The 23,615-nt window shown below is 37.3% G+C and overlaps 1 protein-coding gene and 1 long non-coding RNA gene across 2 annotated transcripts; both read right to left on the bottom strand.

Moving 5' to 3' along the window:
- Window positions 1–425: 425 nt before the first annotated feature.
- Window positions 426–5,163, bottom strand: LOC118772984. Its single transcript, XR_005004719.1, has 6 exons — window positions 5,048–5,163; window positions 3,969–4,142; window positions 2,469–2,648; window positions 2,075–2,260; window positions 866–922; window positions 426–763 (listed from the first exon to the last, which is right to left on the bottom strand). It is a non-coding gene; the product is annotated as an uncharacterized LOC118772984 (long non-coding RNA).
- Window positions 5,164–13,731: 8,568 nt separating this feature from the next.
- LOC118772982 (complement factor H-like) lies at window positions 13,732–23,389 on the bottom strand. The gene is made up of 10 exons (XM_036521694.1): window positions 23,254–23,389; window positions 21,348–21,527; window positions 20,093–20,275; window positions 19,241–19,408; window positions 18,544–18,720; window positions 18,226–18,399; window positions 16,495–16,674; window positions 16,101–16,286; window positions 14,066–14,091; window positions 13,732–13,932 (listed from the first exon to the last, which is right to left on the bottom strand). The coding sequence occupies exons 1-9, from the start codon at window positions 23,321–23,323 to the stop codon at window positions 14,078–14,080; spliced, it is 1,332 nt and encodes a 443-aa protein (XP_036377587.1). The 5' UTR covers window positions 23,324–23,389; the 3' UTR covers window positions 13,732–13,932; window positions 14,066–14,077.
- Between the last annotated feature and the right edge of the window lie 226 nt (window positions 23,390–23,615).

The raw sequence follows: 23,615 nt of genomic DNA, 5'->3' as shown, positions 1-23,615 counted from the left end.
GTGTGGTGAGCATTCTGGCACAAATTGGCTGCCTTACATCACCCAGGTGAGTGCTACACATTAGTGGTGGTTGAGTCCCCTCCCTCACTATAAAGTGCTTTGAGAACCTTTGAGAACCTTGTGGTGCTGTGCAAATGTATCCATTATTATTATTGTTATATTGCTTTTTTATCAAGCTCATATTTCTGTCTGAAAAGTCAATCAAAGTACTAATCAAGCGCTGCTGTGTTCTTTGCACTTCTTTGCATACACAGATGACAAATTCAGATGCCTGTTGTTTGTTTTCTTTTAAGAAAACATACGATACATGTTTTGACAAATTGTTATTACATGGCTTTCTCAATGAATGTGGGAAAATGATGTATATTGTATTACTTTTGTTTTCTAAATTACTATTAACAAATGTGGTTTGGACAGTGAAGTCTTGATATTCAAGAGTCTTGGTATTTAAGAGTCCTTTGTAAGTTTATTCATACTGTTTGAATAAAGAGGGTAAAGAATACACTGTATTTTCATACAAAACCTGGCTAGACCACATGTACATGGCACCTTTCTGTGCATTGTACAGGGGTCAGAACATTTCAACACTAGGAAACTACTGCCTTATACTTTATACTTGCATAAATCAAAGCAATTTTTCTAAGGAAATATGACAATGGATACTTATTACACATTTGATGTAATTTGTTTACAATAAACAATTGCATAATGTTCTTGTGATGGTATCTTCATTTCAGGAGGATGGCAAAAAAAAATCCATGACCTGCAAAAACAACACATGGACACAGAGCAATCTATCAATTACCTATAGCATATACACATCTTAAATGGCTTATTATTAAAATGGCTTCCTCAAAAAGCAAACCTGTTTATAGTTCAGAAGACATCCTTGAAACATATGCCTTGCCTCAGAATGATTCACCTGTAAAAGGATTTTAATTATTTCAAAGAGAAAGAAATTGTTGCATACTTGTTTTCAAATGACTACAGAATGTACGTATTCATATCTTGGTAACCTTAAAAATCAAGAGAGATAGAGCATGCAGCATTACAGAAATCAAAAAGATTAATATTGCTTAAAAGTGAAGCAACTCTTTACTCTCCTCAAATATCAAAATATCATTGCATTGAGTAGGGTAAGGTTTTGGTCCTGGCCAAAGAAAGAAAAAAATCAGTGAAAGAATTAATTAAACTGAGCCTAAATGATCATCAGCTATTGTATAATGAAATAACAGCAATTAATGCACATCTTTTGTCTCAAAATGTACTTAAAAACTGACTTCAAGCTGTAATTACAACATAAGTCTGTACAGCACTGTAGTTCTGAGCCATACCATGCTGCCATCCATGCAGACAAGGGTATTACTATTACAGTGAAAGGTTAATGTTGAGCAAAGTCTCAAGAAAAAAAAGATTTAATTTATGCATGGACAGATATCTGAAAATGAGGGCACACCCACATGAAAGACACCATGGTTTCACATACATGTCTTTCATGTGGAGAAGTGTGCCCCAAACATTAATTACCCAATGTGATTATATTTATATGTATATTGAGTGAATACCATTTCAGGAAACTTACAGGATATAGAGGACTTTGTATTATACATTAAAGACATAGTCTTTTAAGCATTGCTGAATGCATTGGCTACTGCATGACACAGTGAGTAACACACAAGGATTGCAAAGATTACTACCCTCCCCCATTTAATGTGAATCATATAAAGCCTCAATTGCACTGTTTGATACATGCATTTTGTGAAAGAAAACATGGAACTATGATCACTTAAACAGCAAAGAAAAACACAACATTGGCGAGGAACTGATATTTGTGCAAATATTCTAAAAAGTTTATACATTTGTCCATTCTTATTTGATTGGGGCCACATGTTAATTAGCGTAGCACTGGAGAGTAAATCACATGGTTTTTCGTTAGCCTTGAATTTAGGCACTTTATATAGTTGAAGCACTCTGCACTCATTTAACATCAGATAAGCAGAGCAAAAGAAGAGGTTATGTCCTGCGGATGCAGAAAACATTCTTCCAAATGAGGCTCAATGTATTATATACTTACATGCTTTGAATTGTACTTGTCCATTACGGCAACTTGCAGGTGCTTCGTAGGAATAATTCCAACCAGACCTATAATAATAACCTCTTTTGCAACGAAGTTGCCCCTCTTTCCCCTCCTCAATATATATTGTTTGAGTTGGCTGTTCAAGGTTATACCTTGGGTCAATATTTACTATCACACAAGGACCTGCAGAAAAATAAAATGTATCGATTAGTTTCATTAGTGACTGCTGTACTTTGTTCTGTTTACTTTATTTTTTATCACTGTTACTTTTTAATCACTTTGCCGGCATTCACACTATCTGAATACATTAACAAATTAGTGATTATTTTTGACAGGTATTCTGTGTTATTATGATGATTAAATGAAATGCAATTGTACACGAGCCACTTACTTAAACATATTGGAGTTGGTGTCCATTGTCCCTGCTGGCATTTTACTGGGGTTGATTCTCTCAGCTTATAATATCTTTGACACTGATAGGTGACCTGTTTAATTACACCACGGTTCATCTTTTTTTCTTTTATATCTCCATGGTCCGGTACTGGTGGTGGTCCGCATGGTACATCTTGAACTGAAACGATTAAGACTGATAATTCTCATCTATCTGTAGGCACCAGTCTGGAAATGCAATAAACTTCCTCTAACTTTCCGTGAATCTAATTCCCTTACTTTTGAAGGACAGAGTGACATTTGCTGTGTCTTCCAGGATGGATGTATTTTTTAGGACAAGGGGAACATGACAATCCTTTAGAGAAGTAGGGTTCAAGTTAAAAACTTTCAATACCTTGAGACACCTGACCACTTATCAGCCTGAATACACATACACTATATGGCTAAAAGTATGTGGACACCTGACCATCACACCTATATGAGCTTATTGGACAACCCATTCCAAAACCATGGGCATTAATATGGAGTTTCCCCCCCTTTGCAGCTATAACAGCCTCCACTCTTCTGGGAAGGTTTTCCACAAGATTTTGGAGCGTGTCTGTAGGAATTTGTGCCAATTCAGCCAAAAGAGCATTTGTAAGGTCAGGCACTGACGTTGGACGAGAAGGCCTGGCTCGCAATTGATGTACAAATTCATCCCAAAGGTGTTCAATGGGGTCGAGGTCAGGGCTTTGTGCAGGCCACTGGAGTTCCTCCACACCAAACCATGTCTTTATGGACATTGCTTTGTGCACAGGGGCACAGTCATGCTGGAACAGGAAGGGGCCTTCCCCAAACTGTTGCCACATAGAAGCATAAAATTGTCTAAAACGTCTTTGTATGCTGAAGCATTAATGTTAATGTTCACTGGAACTAAGAGGCCTAGCCCAAACCCTGAAAAACAGCCCCAGACCATTATCCCACCTCCACCAAACTTCCTGGTATCCGCCAAACCCAAATTCGTCCAATAGACTGCCAGATAGTGAAGCATGATTCATCTGTCCAGAGAAAGCGTATCCGCTGCTCCAATCCAGTGGTGGCGTGCTTTGCACCAGTCCAGCCGTCACTTGGCATTGCATATAGTGATGTTGGGCTTGTGTGCAGCTGCTCGGCCACAGAAACCCATTTCACGAAGCTGCCAACGCACAGTTCTTGTGCTGATGTTGCAGCCAGAGAGTGTAACTCTGTAGTGTATGAGTCAACATAGGATTGGTGGTTTGTACGTGTGCTTCAGCACTCGGCGGCCCCGCACAGTAAGTTTCCATATGTATGTTCCGTACTTGTATGTGTTGTTTACTCACAGAAATTTCTAAAGAATATTTGGAAAATCAAATTGAAAAAGAGATCATCATTTACAGGAAACCAAGATTAATAAAATACCATGAGAACAACAATGACTTAAAACCTCCTTTGGAAAACCATTTAATTGAGAACCTTTACAGTCAAAAACAGAACTACTTACCTCTGCATTCCACTGGTCCATCCCACTCTCCATTTTTGCAAGTGACACTGCCATCATTTGTTGGCATGTATGGAGCATAGCACTTAAACTGTAGTTCTTCATCATTCCTGTATGGTTCGTGTTTGGTTAAGATTGCCCCATGTGACAGTGTAGGTAGTTCACAGTAATCTTTTTCTATATAAAACACAATTATATCAATATTTTTATTATGCAGCATATTGAACACACATTTTCCACACAGAATGTCTATCACTACCACTTTTTTGTTCATGATATTGTGATTACTTTACATTTATTAAATTGAAAAAGCATACTTAAGAACTTTACAGTCAGCCAAAGATTACTCATGTGTGCATGTGATTGGGGGATTCCAAGTCCCATTCACACATTGTATAAAATATTTTTTTAGATGCTGAATTAATATATAACAATTGTGGTAATGTGAGATTGTTGATAGTTCCTTATTTTTAGTGGCTTTATTCTCCTTTATTGAATTTGGCGCTGCCACCTAAGTTGGTGGGTCTGACAGCCAAATCATGTTTTGTTGTGCTGTTGAGCTGTATCCTGAAATTTTTGTTTTACATTAAACAGAATAAGCAGTATTGTTTTTGGCCTCTGGTCCCTTGGGTAGTGACGATACTACAAAAAAGATATTACTGTGATGCACGTAAATATTTAAGTAAGTTTTAAAAACCTAGTACTCCGTATTTTTTCCACTAAAACAGCAGCAAAAAACTTGCCACACAGACCCACATTCTTGTCAGGAATTGCATTCTTTGTTGTTTTGGTTTCTCACTGTTAATCAATGAGTAGCATTGTAATACAATAAATCAATAAAAACATTTTTAAGATACCAATTAACTGTCACTGACTCTTTAGGCAAATAAATAAAAAAAAAATAATAAGGACTGAACATTAGCTTGAACTTGGTGTCATAATGGTAAGAACTATGGCTTGAACCCAAAAATTGCTGGTTCAGTTCCATTGTTAGTGCTATTGCACCTTTCAGCAAGGTAACCATCTGTATTTTCCAGTGGTCTTTAAAACATGTAGTTTTTATTTAAATTAAATATTCTTACCATTCTGTGCCTTGACCACAGCAGTAAAGCAGATCCATAATACAAGAAAGAAATATCTAATAGCAAACATTTTGTATTGGTCAAACTTGACATGCAATTCAGCAAATGTTCTTTCTTGTGAGACAAGCAAAATCACTGTGATTAAATAGCCTCTAGCAAGTTAATCATTGCATTGCTGTAGGTGGTAGGGAGAATGAGGCTGGTATCTCATGGGGTGGGGTGCTTGGGGAGCAGAGGGAGGGAGATTTGCTGCTCAGATCTTAGATCTGAGATGTCCCTCTGCAGCAAATCTGAGTGCTTTAGAGTATGGGGAAACATTTTTCTTAAACTCTTGATCAGACTGACTTAATTCTGCTACCAGGATCGTACACAATTCTGAGAATTTTCATCTGATGAATGGCCCTTTTTGTAAGACATGTTGTGAGGGAAAAAAGGGAGCTGGCCAATGTTGAGGGTGGTTGCTTATTGCGTGGGTTTAGACTGAAGTTGTGAAACGACCAAAAGTGTCCTATTCTGCCCTCTCCCGGTGTTTGTTGAATGATTCAACAATTATTTTTTCCAAAACATTTGGAATACCCAATGCTTTTGTCCACATTTTCCCTTATTTGTAAGCGCTCAGTTATTCCAGCCCTATTGCTGTGAAACCTCTACTGTCAATGTGGGAGGACATAGCCAAACATGTGCTGTCCTCTAAAACATGTGATGCTACACACCACTTCTTTTACACACCTCAGCCTCCCTTCTAAGCTGACCAGCAGCGGGGACTGATAAGCAATGGAGCAGACTAAACCTTTGGCTGACTTACCCTCCCCAATATCCACCAGCAGAATGAAATCAATGTGGCCTGCTGCTATCGGCTGATGACGGCATGAGGATTCACCCATTTGCTAATAAAAAGTAGCCTATTAAAGTAATCTATTACTCTTTGGCACAATACACATTCAACTCATATGAATGTATGTCAGAACCCATCAATGCACTCTGTTTGACCACTGCTGTGGACCCTCTCCTGCAAACTGACACAAATCACAAACACAGACATAGGATAATCATTCAGGCAGTTTGCAATGAGCAATAATAAAGAACACATTTGCATGTAATCAGAGTATAGTGGCTGACAGGCAGATCTATTCTGTAGAGTGTAAACACATGTGCATGTTAATAAGGGCAAGGTTTACACATTAAAAATGTTGGTTCAGTGCAATTGCAGTTTGCATATAGTTAACAACCCAAGTACTGGCCCTATGTTGATTATTTTTCCTTTCTTTCTTGTAAACACTTATTTTTTCATGTTGTTGTTTTGACTATAAATGTCATTTAAAATGTTCACCCCATTTGACCTCTACTGAATTAACAAAATATTCCCGTAAAACATTTTGCCCTCTAAATCCTGTAAATGGTCAGACCAAAGTTGATATTGACTTTGTGCTTTGGCTGAGATTCCACTGTTGGTTGGTTTTCTGCACAAAAGTTTACATTAAACACAGTGGTGACAATTTGCCAGAGCAACAGCAACAGCAATTTTTATAAAGAACAGAAATGAAAAGTCTAAGGTTTTGATCCAATATTTTCTAGTTTTACATTGACTCTTTAATTGATTACAGCCTTGTCAGCTAAACCCTTTTATTGCAGTTGTTGTGAGAGTGACCACTCGGAGCTGATGGAAAGCATCACACTTGATCACTCTCAGTTTTTGCAGTTTTAAAGGCCCCAGTTCAACATTATGAAAACTGGGGCCATTAAAACTGCACAAAACTACACTGTCACTCTACCAATTCAAATAAACAGTTACGTCCTGCTCTGGTAGTGTAGGGGTAAAACTCCGTCCCAGCAGGTGTCTGGGCTCTCTGGGGAGAGGGCGACACAGTGGATAAAAAGTGTGGGGAAAGTGCACAGTATTTATTTACAGAAGGTGTGTAACAGAGCTGGCTGATGCTCTGCACATAAATTAAAGTAAAACTTTACAAAAAAACACAATAATTTATTTAAAAAAAAAATACTCACTAACACAGGAAAACCAGTCTACAACCTCCAGCACAGCAAAATGGCTTGCAGCAATTTGACCTATCTCTGGCCACACACCTGTATTTAATCAGTCTAAGCAGGTGTGACCAATTAACTGGGTCTCAAAGACAAAGACATAATTAACAAAACAATTAAACAATCATTAAATCAAGACAAACATGAAACCTGTCTCAGTTGTAATTGATTGATTTGAAGCACTTATTTTACAATTTAACCAATTAAACAATTAACATTGAACATTTAACCTGTTGTGGGTGAGGTGAAGGGCTACTCCTTCACAAGGTGCTATTTACAAAAGGTAAGAAGGTGTTGTTTACAAAAAAGATACAAAATATACACACTCTGACACAGGTGGGGACCACAGGTGGTGCCAAAGAAATGAAATAAACAAAACTCAGTCTAGTCTGTCACCAAGGGCTAAACACCTACAGTAAGAAAAAATACAGGGGGTGGCACTCACCTCTTACCTAGTGTGTCTAACAGCAAATCTTTCTAAAGGTGGTTGTGTAAAGCATGCCCCAGACTAACCTAGTCCCAAACCTGGTCAGGGGAAAAATCCATGGGGAGGGCCGTAAATTCCACAAGCAGGGTACAGGGGGAAACAAAACCACAGTCAAACAAGAGGATGTCAAAATGGACACCGGGGGTGGGGGGGGGGGGGGGGGGGGGTGAAGGGGAACAAACAAAACTTTAAAGACTATGGCTGTTTCTCAAAGTCAAGGATGCTTCCTTGATAGGATGGGTCCTTCCAGGTCAGGTCCTTCAGAGGCTAGGCAAGACTCCTTCCTTGCAGATAACAGAACAGATAATGGAACATTGTAGCGAGTGTGCAGGTTGGGTCATTGAAAAGGTCCCGCCTTCAATTCCGCGCCACAGACTCTTGCACGTGCACATAGGATTGTGGGTGCTTTAAGGACGCTGAGGATACACGCTATGCATCCTTGAAAATTGTCTGAACGAAGGACTCAGTCCTTGGTAGAATTCGAAGGATTCTCGACATAGGAACAGTCCTTCGGCGGGATTCGATGACGTAGCATCCTTGAAATGCAGCCGTTAACGATCCTTCCTTGACTTTGAGAAGCAGCACAAAGTGGAGGATGATGGAGGGTGCATGCTGAGGTGGGTGATGGACAGCTATGGAGACCAATCAGAGGAGCAAAGCTGGCCCTTGGCATAGGCGGTATAGGCGAATGCTAGGGGCACCATCCATCCATAGGGGCACCCCAAAGTGACTGAGACCTGAGACTGGAGACAGACTTGTCTGTCTTGCCCATAACTTGTAGGGTAATGGCTTTGCTTGTTAAAAACTTGTACAGAAGATACTGACCACAGTTGAGATTTTTCTTTTGTCTATTTATTTTGTTTACATTGTCAGCTAAAACACTTATAAAATGTTTCAAACAATCTGTACAAAGGGTTTGACATGCTGAGCAGAATTAAGATTTTTGTCTATTGTTTTATTTATTGACATTATCCTTTAAAACACTTTTAAGCCTTGCAGTCTGAGCCATCTTACATGTGCTGTATCACTGCAGCACTTTTTCTGTTAAGATATTTATTTTGTTGAGGAAAAAGGACTGAAAAAGAATTTCTTAATTTTACTCTTACTAAAGAAAATAATTTAAAACCGCAATTAACCGTAGTGGTGGAATTGGCTGCGATGCAAGGGGCACCAGCTAACATCTTGCCTAGGGCACCAAATTGGTCAGGGCCGGCTCTGCAGAGGAGAGATGGCAGGAGCAGTCAAAAACCAGGAACTTGAAGAAGCAGATAGACAGAGGCAGGGACAGAGACAGACAGAACAAACACTGGAGGACACCTACCAATACAATACTTACATGGAATGTAACAAACATTACTGTGGAAAATGACCCATTTTATAATGAAAAGCAATATGAACTGCATACCATCATTGTAGTCGTTGCATTGGTTTGAAAATACACATAAGGATAACAGCATAAAAATATAAAAATTATTCTTGTTCAAAATATACCTACAACCTTAAGACTATGACAAAACACAATCAGATATGATTATGTTATTATAATCATATAAAATCTTCCAAAGAACAAAAGAACTAGATAAATACTTATGGAAACTCATGCTATCTGCAATAAATGTTTAGGATGTTCTATGTCACCATTAATTTTGTGTGACATTACCATGATATTCTGATTTTGTGTATCCTACTACTCACAACAGCAGAAACAACAACCACAACCACCACAAAAAACCATCACAACAACAACAACAATAAACACAATAATTCATTAAGTATTTACATAGTAATGTCAATGATTACCACTCAACATGCTAAGCAACCACTGTTATTGTAGAATGATGATGTGAAACAATATGGACAGAATAATACAGCGGTTGACTGAATTCTTTACAAATGTGCAGATTATGATCATTTTATTTAACACAAATTAATTTACTGCCACCCTGTGGATAATGTTGGATTGAATTTTCCCAGGGTTTTTCCAGTAGAGATTTGCATGGTTTCCCCTCTCTTTATTTTTCTTTTCCCCATTCCATCAAAGTTACAGGTCATGTGAGTATACATTCAAATATTTCCCAGGTTTGGAAAGTGTATTATTCACAGGGGAATGCTATCATGGGTGAATTTTTCATGTACTTTTTTTCTTTTACCATACCAGTTATTACACATACAGACACATATGCAAATTCTAAACATAAGAAAATAGTACACAATGCATCAGAATTCTCCTCACCAAGTTTCATGAAATGTACATTCATCTGAAATATGTTCACCGATCAGATGAACTGAAACTGGTGTCTTAAAGCTTTATTGCTACAGGACAATAAAAACTTCAAGTTGGATAAGATCAATGAACAGTAATCCATAAGGAGTAACTTGAATTGTATTTTTATAGTAGTATCACTTACTGTACATGTTTGGTGTAGTTGCTTCATTGATTGAGGAAAGGTGGAAATTGGCTGAGCGTTACAAAAACAATGTATGAAAATTATACTCCTTCTACATGACATTTCCTTGAATATGTTGACCATTTGATGTCTGAGATTTACCTGTACTGTCATGTGCTGTGTTTGAGACAATCACAGTTTCATGTGCTACCGAAGCCTGGATTATCAGATGTGTTGTGACAGTTATTTTGCTGCCAATGTGGCAATGGCAGAATAAGAGAGCAAAGCGTGTACAGAGGAGGACTACAGAACTATCCCAGTTATGAAAACTTTCAAAAAGGGAATTTCAAAAGGGATACACAGTGTACAGGCAGTACACTGTATCCACTGTGTACAAAGGCAGAATGAGAAATTGGATCAAATTTCATATCTTATTTCCACAGGAGTGTTGCCATTGTCCTTTTTGTTTGTTGACAACCATGCACTAGCACATTTTGAGCATGTGTGTAACTCCAATCAGAAAAGCTCAGTGTGTGTTTTTAGGCAGCCATTGATGGCCTTTCAAGCTACAGTGCAGGGCCATGCAAACTGTAATAAACATGCTGTTTTTCATTCTGCAGCCATTTTCTTGTATTCATTTCACATTGCATATTTTTAACGCATATAATTCATGTTTTTGGTGACATACTCAAACCATAACAGGTTTCTATCCTGGTACACTTGAGAATAGTAACTTTTTTTCTATCTTAGTCTCCTCCACATCAAGCTCCAGATTTCAGCAACCACCAAATCATGATACTGTCCAAAATACTGAACAGGTTTCTTGAATGGTAATCAAAAGAAAAATGAAAACCTACTGTGGTCACAATCAGAGCCCAAAGTAAACCTTTTTAAAATTTGTGTTGTAAATCCATGATCAGATTTACTTATCAGGTTTGATCAGATTTATCTAGTCATATTCACTTAATGAATTGCTTTAATGAAAGGTTCTGTATTTGTCACTTACTTGTTGTGTTGTGTCTAGGGAAGGTATATACAGTAAATATCATATGGAAATGCATATAAATTATGTTAAACTGGAGGTTTTGAAGTATTTTTTGACTGTATTACTGTATTAACATAGAACAATGATATTGCAATACTACAGTGTAAGTGTGTATGAAAGAGTGCCATATTCCTCCCGTCACAGGACATTAAATCAGTGTGGTTCTCTTTAAGTTTGATCCAGATTTGTGATTAAATCATAAAATGATTGCTTTATATTCACAAACTAAAATAAAATTTTGTGTGGTACTCCTGCGTAAGTGCAGAGGTTGTCACACAGAGGTAAACTGAAGGTACAGCCCAAAATAGGCATGAAGGGGAAAAAGTACTAAAAACTGTCAGATTTTTCTAGAATACTGCATTTTCTATATGCCTAATGGCACAGTATTACCAAGGGCAGAGTGTAGGCATGTTGACATGAATGTGCCAGTAATGGAACAAGATGCTTTAATCTTAAATTCTTCAAGATTATTTATGATAGCTCATCCATCACCTCTTCGTCCTGTGCCTCCCCGACGCTACTGCCTATCTGATTCTCTGCCACTCATTTCCTGACTGAATCACACAAAACCAGACATTGAGGAAATACAGTAACACAAACTCCTTGGACAAACTCCTTGAATGGTAGAGACATGCTTTACCTTCTTCACTCATATTGCTGATTCACAACCATGTAAATATTATATTCGATTAACAGAAGGATTTTAAAAGATGTTAAAACTATTTCAAGAGCTTGTAAAAAAATGAGGCAATCCCGAACACCGGTTTTCTCTTGTGCTTGACATCTAGGAAATTGATATGTGCCTATATTGTGCCTAGTAAATTTTGACCTACAGCAACAGACTAATCATAATTCGTATGTTCTTGTTATGTTCTTAAAACAATCCTACAAGCCTACATGAAACTAAGCCCACACTAACTTACTTTTCTATTATGATGACCTTGAAAAAAGGATGTATGTCAGGCCATTCCTTTTTGTGGGCTTACTCATGGCTCTGTAAATGAAATGGGTAATAACACATGACTAAAATTAACAGCTAATAATTATGGACAGCATTTCAACTTAATGATATTGTCAATTGAGAGCAATGCATGCTCAGAAATTAACTGCAAAGGAAACTGTTTGTGATGGAAATGTGTGCATGTACACACAGTATGTTTGTCAGTGTGTCCATTTTGATATGATTTGGTTACGTTATGCATAAACAATCAATATAAACACTCCCAGCAAGTTAAGTGCTTGGTGGGCATTTATGTTCAGTTACTCAGTGACTCAGTTCATTGACTCTGTAGTTTTTATATGCTGCCTGGATCATGGCCCACCCCAATTGGGACATTTTTCTCCAATCACTTGGAGAATGCCTGGTTGTTCAAAGGAAGAAATTTTTCAGAAAATTGAATCAGGATATACAGTAGACTGAACAGATTTATTTAGAAAGATTTCCAAATCCAGACTTGCTTGGTGTACTTTCCTGTTACTAATTCCTATACTACAGAAAAACATATATGTCTTTTTCATCATCCTGCACCGTCCTTGAGCAGTTACATGTATGCATGTCAACCATGAATTCCACATTTAAAACTAAATCAACGTAAACTGGCAGACATATTTGCTGACCCATTTATAATATCTGTAAGATTAAGAGAGACTGTAGAAAGACTGAGTGCAAATGGAAAACTTAAATTACACTATGACCTTATGGAAGACCTGTTGGAGTCTTAAACAGAACTGTAAAATGCCATAGTGTATCATAAATGTATGTAAACATAAATTCATAACTGCAACTTAGTTACTAATGGCACATGTGACTGGCACAAAAGTTGCATGAATGATCAGCATGATATTCTTTCATTTTTCATAAATTGTCATAGCCTCACCGTCGCCATGACTGTTATGTGAAAGGCCAAAGACTGCTAAATCATCTGCCAGTTTCTACAAAGCTGCAGTTGCTTTCCACTGGTCACTCCTGGTCCTGTTCATAGTGTGATCGGGAAGGATTAAAGCTGTTCATACATATGTGGTTTTCTTTAATTTACTGTTTGATGAAAAGCTATCTGATGAAGAAGTTCAAATAGATGTGCTCATATTGAATTAAGTTATTCATTACCTGGGTTATGAATTTAAGATAAACTGAAATAAATAGTATTTACTGTGTTGCTGATTTGTTGATCATTACTATGTCAGATTTATACAATGCTAGTATTCTTAAAAATTTTGTATTTTGGCTTATGAAAAATCCTGGTGGAATTTTGCCCATAGTGATTAACCCTGGGTCAGCAAGCATGCTCTCCCTACATGTATTTGATCAAGATACAAGTCATTTCAGAGTAACATTCCTCAATTAACAAAGCAATTTCATTCAAACAGGTGGAGACAAGAGAGCGAGGGATTGCTAAACAGACATTCTCCCCCAAATTGTGAGGGATTATTAGGCTAAAAGAGATAGGCTGGGAACTTCACCAGGGCACCAGGGAACCCTACTCTTTGTGAAAAATATGTTAAGATCTGTAATGTGTCCTTTGTCAGGGCCTTTTTAAAAGTCTCTTACAGCATTTTCACACAAAACCTGGATTTTAACTATAGGAGCTCAGGAACTATAGGAGTTCAGGAAACCCATGCCATTGGTGTAAACAAAAGTTAACATCAGTTATCTGTTCTGGCAACAAAAAAGACACTGCTACATCAGGTCTCTGTCAAAAAGTTCTATGAATCACAACTGTGACATTACGAACAAATGTTTTACTTAGTAAAGTGAAGTATTTTTTCTTCTACTTTACACTTATATATAGATACAGACGATTCTTTTAAGAAGAATATGACAATGGATACATATTATACATTTGATGTTATTTGTTTACAATAAACAACTGCATAATGTTCTTGTGACGGTGTCTTCATTTCAAGTGGATGGCGTAAAGTCCATGACCTGCAAAAACAACAAATGGTCACAGAACAATCTATCAAAAACCTATAGCATACACATCTTAAATGTTATTAAAATGGATTCCTCAAACAAAAGCAAGCCTCTTTATAGTTCAGCGGACATTCTGGAAACTCACCTATGCCTTGCCTCAGTATTGTTCACCTGTAAAAAGAGTTCAGTTATTTCGAGGATAAAGAAATGATTGCATACTTATTTTCAGATGACTACAGAATGTACATATTCTTATCTTGGTAACCTTAAAATTGAAGGGACATAAAGTATGCAGCATTACAAAAATAAATACATGAATCTTGTTTAAAAGTGAAGTAACTCTTTACTGTCCTAGAAGATTAAAATGCCATTGTATTAAGTAGGGTAATGTTTTGGCACTGGCCAAAGAAAGAAATAACTCAGTTACAGAATTAATTAATCTGACCTTCAGTGATCACTACAATGACAGCAATTAATTCACAACTTTTGTATGAAAATGCACTCAAGGAAAAAAAAAACAAACTGACTTCAAACTATAATCTACAACATAAATCTGTACAGGTTTTGAGCCATACCACAAATGTATTCATGTAGATAAGGGTATCATTAGTACAGTAAAATGGTAATGTTGAGTAAAGTCTCAAGAAAAGCTCTGGACTTGAATAAGAGAAAGTTATATAGGCAGCACTATGTAGATGAAGTTTCATGTAATGGTGTTCAGATTTAATTTAAACATGGGCATACATCTTAAAATGAGGGTACAGAGATGCATGCTCCCGATACACTTACTTCACCCTGAAAAAGTAAACCCCCGGTAGACAATCATTCACACAGACTTCTAATATAGTGGCTTGTCAGAACTAAGCTGTAAGACACATGCAACTTTAAATGTGAAAGCTGTGTGAATATTTCCAAGATATTAAAAAGGTTCTGGAACCAAGAGGAGCAATGTTTTCCATGTGCCTGCATAAAATGATTAGTTAATGGTTGAAAATGGTTATATCAAATACAGAAATTTTAAAAAAGTGACAGCTTGTTTGGTTCAAAGATTTCACTCATGTGATTGTTGGGCATATATTTAACAGAGCAAAAGCAATACAAAAAATGTAAATGTGTCCCATGTCCAATTGGTCAATACACCTGGATGCTGATGGCTGTGAGATGCCAATGACATCCGTACTACTCTCTGGAGTGACAGGGTGGCCATGAATGAAAGTGCAAATTAGGATATTTCCAACATAAGCAACTGAATTATGTTGCTTTCCAGGTTTTTGGATTAACCAGGCCACGTCTGAAGCTTAATCTCCTCCTTTAATGAACTGTTATTCATTCACAAATGCAATCAAATAGCCCATCTTAGGCTATTTGATTAGGCTAGGTCTAGGACAATGTGATAATCTTCTTCAAAATAAACTGACCTTCACTACAACATAATGTCAATGGCCCTCTTAAACGCAATTCATACTTGATTGGTACATCCCAAAAATACTCTCCTTGGGTTTTACTTTCTCATACAACAACCACGGGCACCTTTTAAGGGTGGGGTTTGCATGCACCATTCATGTCTTTCATGTGGAAAAGTTTGCCCCAAACATTCATTACCCCATGTGGTTATATTTATATGTGTATTGAGTGAATACCATTTCATTGAATGAATACCATTTCAGAAAACTTATAGGATACAGAGAAGTTCATACAGTATCATACATTAAAGACATAGTCTTTTAAGCATTGCTTAAAGACACAATGCAAAGTCAGTCATAAACATTGCTACCATCCCCAATTTATATGTGAATCACATAAAGTCTCAATTGCACTGAGGACTAGGCTGTTTGATACATGCATTTTGTGGAACAAAACATGGTAATACGATAACCTACACAGTGGAGAAATATAAAAAGTTGAGGAGCAACTGATCTTTGTGCAAATATTCTAAAACGTTCATGCATTTGTCCATTCTTTTTTGATGGGCATCTATCTGAATGAGGGCCACATGTTAATTAGCGTAGCACTGGAGAGTAAATCAGATGGTTTTTCGTTAGCCTTGAATTTAGGCACTTTATATAGTTGAAGCAGTCTGCACTCATTTAACATCAGATAAGCAGAGCAAAAGAAGAGGTTATGTCCTGCGGATGCAGAAAACATTCTTCCAAATGAGGCTCAATGTATTATATACTTACATGCTTTGAATTGTACTTGTCCATTACGGCAACTTGCAGGTGCTTCGTAGTAATAATTCCAACCAGGCCTATAATAATAATCTCTTTTGCAACGAAGTTTCTCCTCTTTCCCCTCTTCAATATATATTGTTTGAGTTGGCTGTGCAAGGTTATACCTTGGGTCAATATTTACTATCACACAAGGACCTGCAGAAAAATAAAATGTATCGTTTAGTTTCATTAGTGACTGCTGTACTTTGTTCTGTTTACTTTATTTTTTATCACTGTTACTTTTTAATCACTTTGCCAGCATTCACACTATCTGAATACATTAACAAATTAGTGATTATTTTTGACAGGCATTCTGTGTTATTATGATGCCTAAATGAAATGCAGTTGTACACAAGCCACTTACTTAAACATATCGGAGTTGGTGTCCATTGTCCCTGCTGGCATTTTACTGGGGTTGATTCTTTCAGCTTATAATTTCTTTGACACTGATAGGTGACCTGTTTAATTACACCACCTTCCATCTTTTTTTCTTTTATATCTCCATGGTCCGGTACTGGTGGTGGTCCGCATGGTACATTTCGAGCTGAAACAATATATTAAGACTGATAATTCTTTTCTATCTGTAGGCAACAGTCTGGAAATGCAATAAACTTCCCCTAACTTTCCGTGAATCTAATTCCCTTACTTTTGAAGGACAGACTGACATTTGCCGTGTCTTCATGTATTTTTTAGGACAAGGGGAACATGACAATCCTTTAGAGAAGCAGCGTTCAAGTTAAAAACTTTCAATACCTTGAGACACCTGACCACTTATCAGGCTGAATACACATACACTATATGGCTAAAAGTATGTGGACACCTGACCATCACACCTGTATGAGCTTATTGGACATCCCATTCCAAAACCATGGGCATTAATATGGAGTTGCCCCCCCCTTTGCAGCTATAACAGCCTCCACTCTTCTGGGAAGGCTTTCCACAAGATTTTGGAGCGTGTCTGTAGGAATTTGTGCCAATTCAGCCAAAAGAGCATTTGTGAGGTCAGGCACTGACGTTGGACAAGAAGGCCTGGCTCGCAATTGGCGTTCTAATTCATCCCAAAGGTGTTCAATGGGGTCGAGATCAGGGCTTTGTGCAGGCCACTGGAGTTCCTCCACACCAAACCATGTCTTTATGGACATTGCTTTGTGCACAGGGGCACAGTCATGCTGGAACAGGAAGGGGCCTTCCCCAAACTGTTGCCACATAGAAGCATAAAATTGTCTGAAATGTCTTTGTATGCTGAAGCATTAATGTTACCCTTCACTGGAACTAAGGGGCTTAGCCCAAACCCTGAAAAACAGCCAAACTTCACCAAACTTCATGGTATCCGCCAAACCCAGATTAATAGACTGCCAGATAGTAAAGCATGAATCATCTCTCCAGAGAACGCGTTTCCACTGCTCCAGTCCAGTGGCGGCATGCTTTGCACCACTCCAGCCATCACTTGGCATTGCATATAGTGATGTTGGGCTTGTGTGCAGCTGCTCGGCCATAGAAACCCATTTCACGAAGCTGCCGACGCACAGTTCTTGTGCTGATGTTGAGACTGTAACTCTGTAGTGTATGAGTCAACATAGGATTGGTGGTTTGTACGTGTGCTTCAGCACTCGGCGGCCCCGCACTGTAAGTTTCCGTGGTATACCGCTTCGTGGATGAGCTGTCGTTGCTCCTAGATGCTTCCACTTGACAATAATAGCACTTATACTTGAGCTCTCCAGTATGACCCGTTCTACTTCCAAGGTTTGTCTATGGAGATTGCATGGCTATGTGCTTGATTTTATGCTTCTGCTAACAATCAGTGTGGCTGAAACACCTGAACTCAATAAAGAGGAGGGCTGTCCACATACTTTTGGCCATAAAGTGTAAGTTGAAATTTTGGATTTATTCATCTATATTTAACTTGTATGTGTTGTTTACTCACAGAAAGTTCTAAAGAATATTTGGAAAATCAAATTGAAAAAGAGATCATCATTTACAGGAAACCAAGATTAATAAAATATCATGAGAACAACAATGACTTAAAACCATTTATGGCCTCCTTTGAAAAACCATTTAATTGAGAACCTTTACAGTCAAAAACAGGACTACTTACCTCTGCATTCCACTGGTCCATCCCACTGTCCATTCTTGCAAGTGACACTGCCATCATTTGTTGGCATGTATGGAGCATAGCACTTAAACTGTAGTTTTTCATCATTCCTGTATGGTTCGTGTTTGGTTAAGATTGCCCCATGTGACAGTGTAGGTAGTTCACAGTAATCATTTTCTATATAAAACACAATTATATCAATATTTTTTTTATGCAGCATATTGAACAGACATTTTCTACACAGAATGTCTATCACTACCACTTTTTAGTTCATGATATTGTGATTACTTTACATTTATTAAATTGAAAAAGCATACTTACGAACACAATATGGATATTCCCACTGTCCATATTTACATATTGCTATGGTTTCACCTTTGGGGATAAATGTTGCCTTACATTGATATTCCACTCTTGATCCATTTTCAAATATTTCTGTCAGGGAAGGCTTAAGCTCTGCATTGTTGATTTGGACCTCTGGCTTTCCACATTTTGACGCTAAAATGATACATGAAATAAAAAACAATGTGTTCCTTGTTTATACAATACCGTACTTGGGCAGCTTTAGTACCATCTTTTTATTACATAATTAAGCGCTTTAGTGATAACTGAAACATATAATGGTGATCTGAGTGCTGTTTACTATAGCTGAAATGCCTGGCTTGTTTAAGATATTGTTTAAGAAATGTCTGAGCTGTCTGGACAGGTAGCTGCTAACAATGGCTAAAACAGAAATGCCCTATTTGTTGAGTATCTTTTACAACATTTCATACGGAAAAAAGAAAATCAAAATGCACAACAGTCTGGTAGTTTGTCTGCCCTACAGTAAAGTCTTGTTACATTTTCTGTATTTACCACCATTTAAAAAGCAAGAACTAATGCTAAAACTCTATCTCTATTTATCTCTATTTCAGTTCTATGTGTTTTTTACTCACAGACATTTTCAAAGAACAATTATGGCATCTTTTGAAAAAGGATATAATTGGGAACCTTTACACTCAAAAACAGGACTACTTACGTCTACATTCCACTGGTCCATCCCACTGTCCATTCTTGCAAGTGACACTGCCATCATTTGTTGGCATGAATGGAAAATAGCACAGAAACTGTAGTTTTTCATCACTTCTGTATGTGTTTTGCTGCCTTAAAATGACCCCATTTGATAGTGTAGGTACATCACAGTAATCTGTTTAAAACACAATTATAGCAACATTTGTATCATACAGCACATTGAATACCCTTGTTTTCTACACAGAATGTTCATTTAAAAAGCAAGAACTAACACTAAACAACATGTTTAAATTTTAACACAACAAGGGCAGGTGTTATTGAGGGGCAGTATCTTCCTCCGAAATGGCTCCAATCTCTCTTAGTTTTACCTTTGCCTCTTATTAAGCACACCTGGCAGAGTAGCTGCTCAGATAAAAGAAGCCTGCAAGTCTGTATATTGTGGAGATTTGAAGAGCTGTCTGTGTGTAAAACTGCTGCTGTGAGTTTTGATTTCCTTTTTGTTTGAGTGCCAAAATACTTGCTTTGTCCTTTTGCCTGTGTTAGTACCTGAGCTGAATAATGAACCTTGCCTGGACTGGACTATCCTGTTGCCTTTCCCTGATCGTGTGCTACCAGTAAGGGGCTTGGCCGCCCAGCCGAATAGGAAGGGAGTATTTTTCAGTTGGGCACAACAGGGAGCTAACATTTGTTATTTTCAGTTTCAGTGTTTGTACGATCCCTTTTAATTTTCATTTCAAAATAAAAGTTCTGATGAATTCACCAAGGAAAACACATATGCTGTTGCACTGTGTTCAAATTATTGCACACCTCATCCGTCACCCTGGGCGGCAAATCTCTCATGGGGTTATACTGTACTTACGCAAGCATTGTGGACTGGTGCTCCAAGTTCCATCAGAGCAGATAACTTCTTCTTCCCCCTTCATCCTGTACTTTTCGTCACATTTGTATTGCACTCTAGAAAGATGACCATATTCACACTGATATCTTGCTGTAATTACTGCGTGTTCTACGCGAGGAGGAGCAGTGCATGGTTGACCAGTTGCTGTTTGGAGGATCACATACAAATGATTAATCCACTTTATTTTCTTAACCATCGTAATAATATAAGGAAAGCGACATGTGCACAGGGGGTAGGTTTATAATTGGTATAACAGGGTTTAATTGATATCCCTTTAACTAACACACTGTTGTGTTTGTTTGTGCAGCCCAATATGTACGTGCAATTTTCAGATGTATACAATGTTTCTTATACAGCCAAATGAGCTACGGTAAGAGCCCAGCAACACTTCATGAGACAAAGCTTTCAGTTCAGAATCATTTGTAAAATTATACACAATTTAATTAATATGTCATAGAGTATAATGCTTGTTTTTAAGAATTTGAAAAGAAAGCCAAATAATGATTATTAAAAAATGAGGCAGTGTGTGGGTGATTCAGCATGGGAATATTTAAACACTATTACTTGGGTTATAAAATATAAACCTTTAATTACTGAAATGAATGACCTTAAAAACATGCTTTTAATTGTTACTCAAAATCTTGATGAAATAATGAAATTATTGAATACCCATTAGAGTATTTATTAAAGGTTTTCCGCCGGACTTCTATTTTGACTTTATTTACTTATGTAGGCCTATGTATGTACAGCATGTATGTGTGTATGTAAATGTACATGCACACAGTAGCAATAATGTAGTGTTGTTGAAATTGTAATTTCCTGGAATGTATGGGCAGTGAATTGTTACTTTCTGGGACTTTCGCTGCAGTTTATTCCGATTGCTGACAGTTGCATTTATACTGTGTACAACTACTGGGCCATGCAGCTCCACTAATGTAGTTTTCAACGGTGTACAAGTATGACACTGGATTTTCCATACAAATAAGCGCATAAAATACCACTGTAGTTTATTACGTTCTTCCTTTATTTCCTATGGTTTCTGTGTTTTTCAGCAAAAATACAGTGACTGTGTGACTAAAGTAATTTCTTCTTGTAAGCAGCACCTCAGCTGAAGTAGACGTAAAAGTGGTGTATGATTGATTTTAAACAATTTGTATCAACGGCTATATAAACTACAACTATATAAAGTCTTCAAATACTAAAAAGGTTGCCTTACCAATGCACTGTGGGACAGCTGACCACACACCATATTCGCATGTCAATTCTCCCCACCATCCCACGTTTGAAGATTTATAACCTGGATTGCAAGCGTAATGAATGGAAGAACCTTTATCATAATATTGTTTGTCAGGTATGAGATATCCATTATCCAAAGCAGGTCTTGGGCATGTTTTTTCTGTCACGAAAAAAGAAGAACAAGAGTCACACAAGGGTCCAAAACATCAAACATAAAACTACATGAATGAGTTTCATTATCTGACTTGAAATCAGGGTTTGTAAGACCCAAACTTTTTTTTTTGGAGCAATTATCAATATGGAGAGAAGGATAAGTAAGACTTTTTGCCAAAAGACCAATTTCAAATGAAATGTGATTTAATTGAGGAAAAAGAATTTCAGAAATTGAAGAAGGCACTCACGCTTCATTTTTTTTTAATGTGATATAATCTAATTAAACTACATTAAGAGTTTTCAAATATTGGATTTTTGAGTCAATATTATGTTAAAAGGTTTGAGCATGTGCTTAAAATTTCAGAAATGTGTGTAAGCAAGAGTAAAATAATATTTGAAAGTTTTAAAATTCAAGGGAAATGTCAGTGACAGGCCAGCAGCAATTACTCTGCTTGTTTGCAACAAATCCATGAAAGTGTAGAGGAAACATGGATCAGCACTTTCTCCTGAAGCAGTCTGGACAATAAATGCACCAAATAAGGCCTTTTTTCCCTGAAATTAACCAAAGGGAGCCAAATTTATCGTTACGCTTACTTTTACGCTCTCCCAAAACTCTTATCCTAAACTTGGGGGCTCTGGGCTTTCAAAATTAACACAAATCTATGGGAAAATAACCTGATAACCAGTGAGTCAGGAACTTTGTGAATGGTGTATCTGAACAATGGTGTCTGCAACAGCACAATGTTCCTGTTAATGCAGTTGGATGTTTGTATTTGACTTGGCCCAGATCAAAGACCCTTACGAGCTTACCAAACACATTGCAATAACAACCTGATTTACCCATGCAAGTACCTTACTGAGCTTCAGCAGGAGAAAGTTTCAATATCGCATGGCTACAGGTATTTAACGGACTAAGTTCCCATTGCAGTTTTCAAGCATACAGTGTTCAATATTAGGCTAGCTGCTTGATTAAAAATGCTTGAAAGGCTTACACAATTGTTAGGTAGTATTCTGTGGAAGAGAAGATATACAAACAGTTATACTTTTGGTATTTTTTTAGATGCTGAATTAACATATAACAATTGTGGTAATGTGAGATTGTTGATAGCTCCTTATTTTTAGTGGTTTTATTCTCCTTTATTGAATTTGGCGCTGCCCCCTAAGTTGGTGGGTCTGACAGCCAAACCATGTTTTGTTGTGCTGTTGAGCTGTATCCTGAAATTTTTGTTTTACATTAAACAGAATAAGCAGTATTGTTTTTGGCATCTGGTCCCTTGGGTAGTGACGATACTACAAAAAAGATATTACTGTGATGCACGTAAATATTTAAGTAAGTTTTAAAAACCTAGTACTCCGTATTTTTTCCACTAAAACAGCAGCAAAAAACTTGCCACACAGACATTCTTGTCAGGAATTGCATTCTTTGTTGTTTTGGTTTCTCACTGTTAATCAATGAGTAGCATTGTAATACAATAAATCAATAAAAACATTTTTAAGATACCAATTAACTGTCACTGACTCTTTAGGCAAATAAATGAAAAAAATAATAATAATAAGGACTGAACATTAGCTTGAACTTGGTGTCATAATGGTAAGGACTATGGCTTGAACCCAAAAATTGCTGGTTCAGTTCCATTGTAGGTAGTACTATTGCACCTTTCAGCAAGGTAACCATCTGTATTTTCCAGCGGTCTTTAAAACAGGTAGTTTTTATTTAAATTAAATATTCTTACCATTCTGTGCCTTGACCACAGCAGTAAAGCAGATCCATAATACAAGAAAGAAATATCTAATAGCAAACATTTTGTATTGGTCAAACTTGACATGCAATTCAGCAAATGTTCTTTCTTGTGAGACACAAGCAAAATCACTGTGATTAAATAGCCTCTAGCAAGTTAATCATTGCATTGCTGTAGGTGGTAGGGAGAATGAGGCTGGTATCTCATGGGGTGGGGTGCTTGGGGAGCAGAGGGAGGGAGATTTGCTGCTCAGATCTTAGATCTGAGATGTCCCTCTGCAGCAAATCTGAGTGCTTTAGAGTATGGGGAAACATTTTTCTCAAACTCTTGATCAGACTGACTTTATTCTGCTACCA

Source organism: Megalops cyprinoides, chromosome 2, assembly GCF_013368585.1.
Source record: "Megalops cyprinoides isolate fMegCyp1 chromosome 2, fMegCyp1.pri, whole genome shotgun sequence".
NCBI classification, from domain to species: Eukaryota; Metazoa; Chordata; class Actinopteri; order Elopiformes; family Megalopidae; genus Megalops; species Megalops cyprinoides.
Note: the sequence above shows the minus strand (reverse complement) of the source record. Positions and strands in the feature narration are given on the sequence as shown.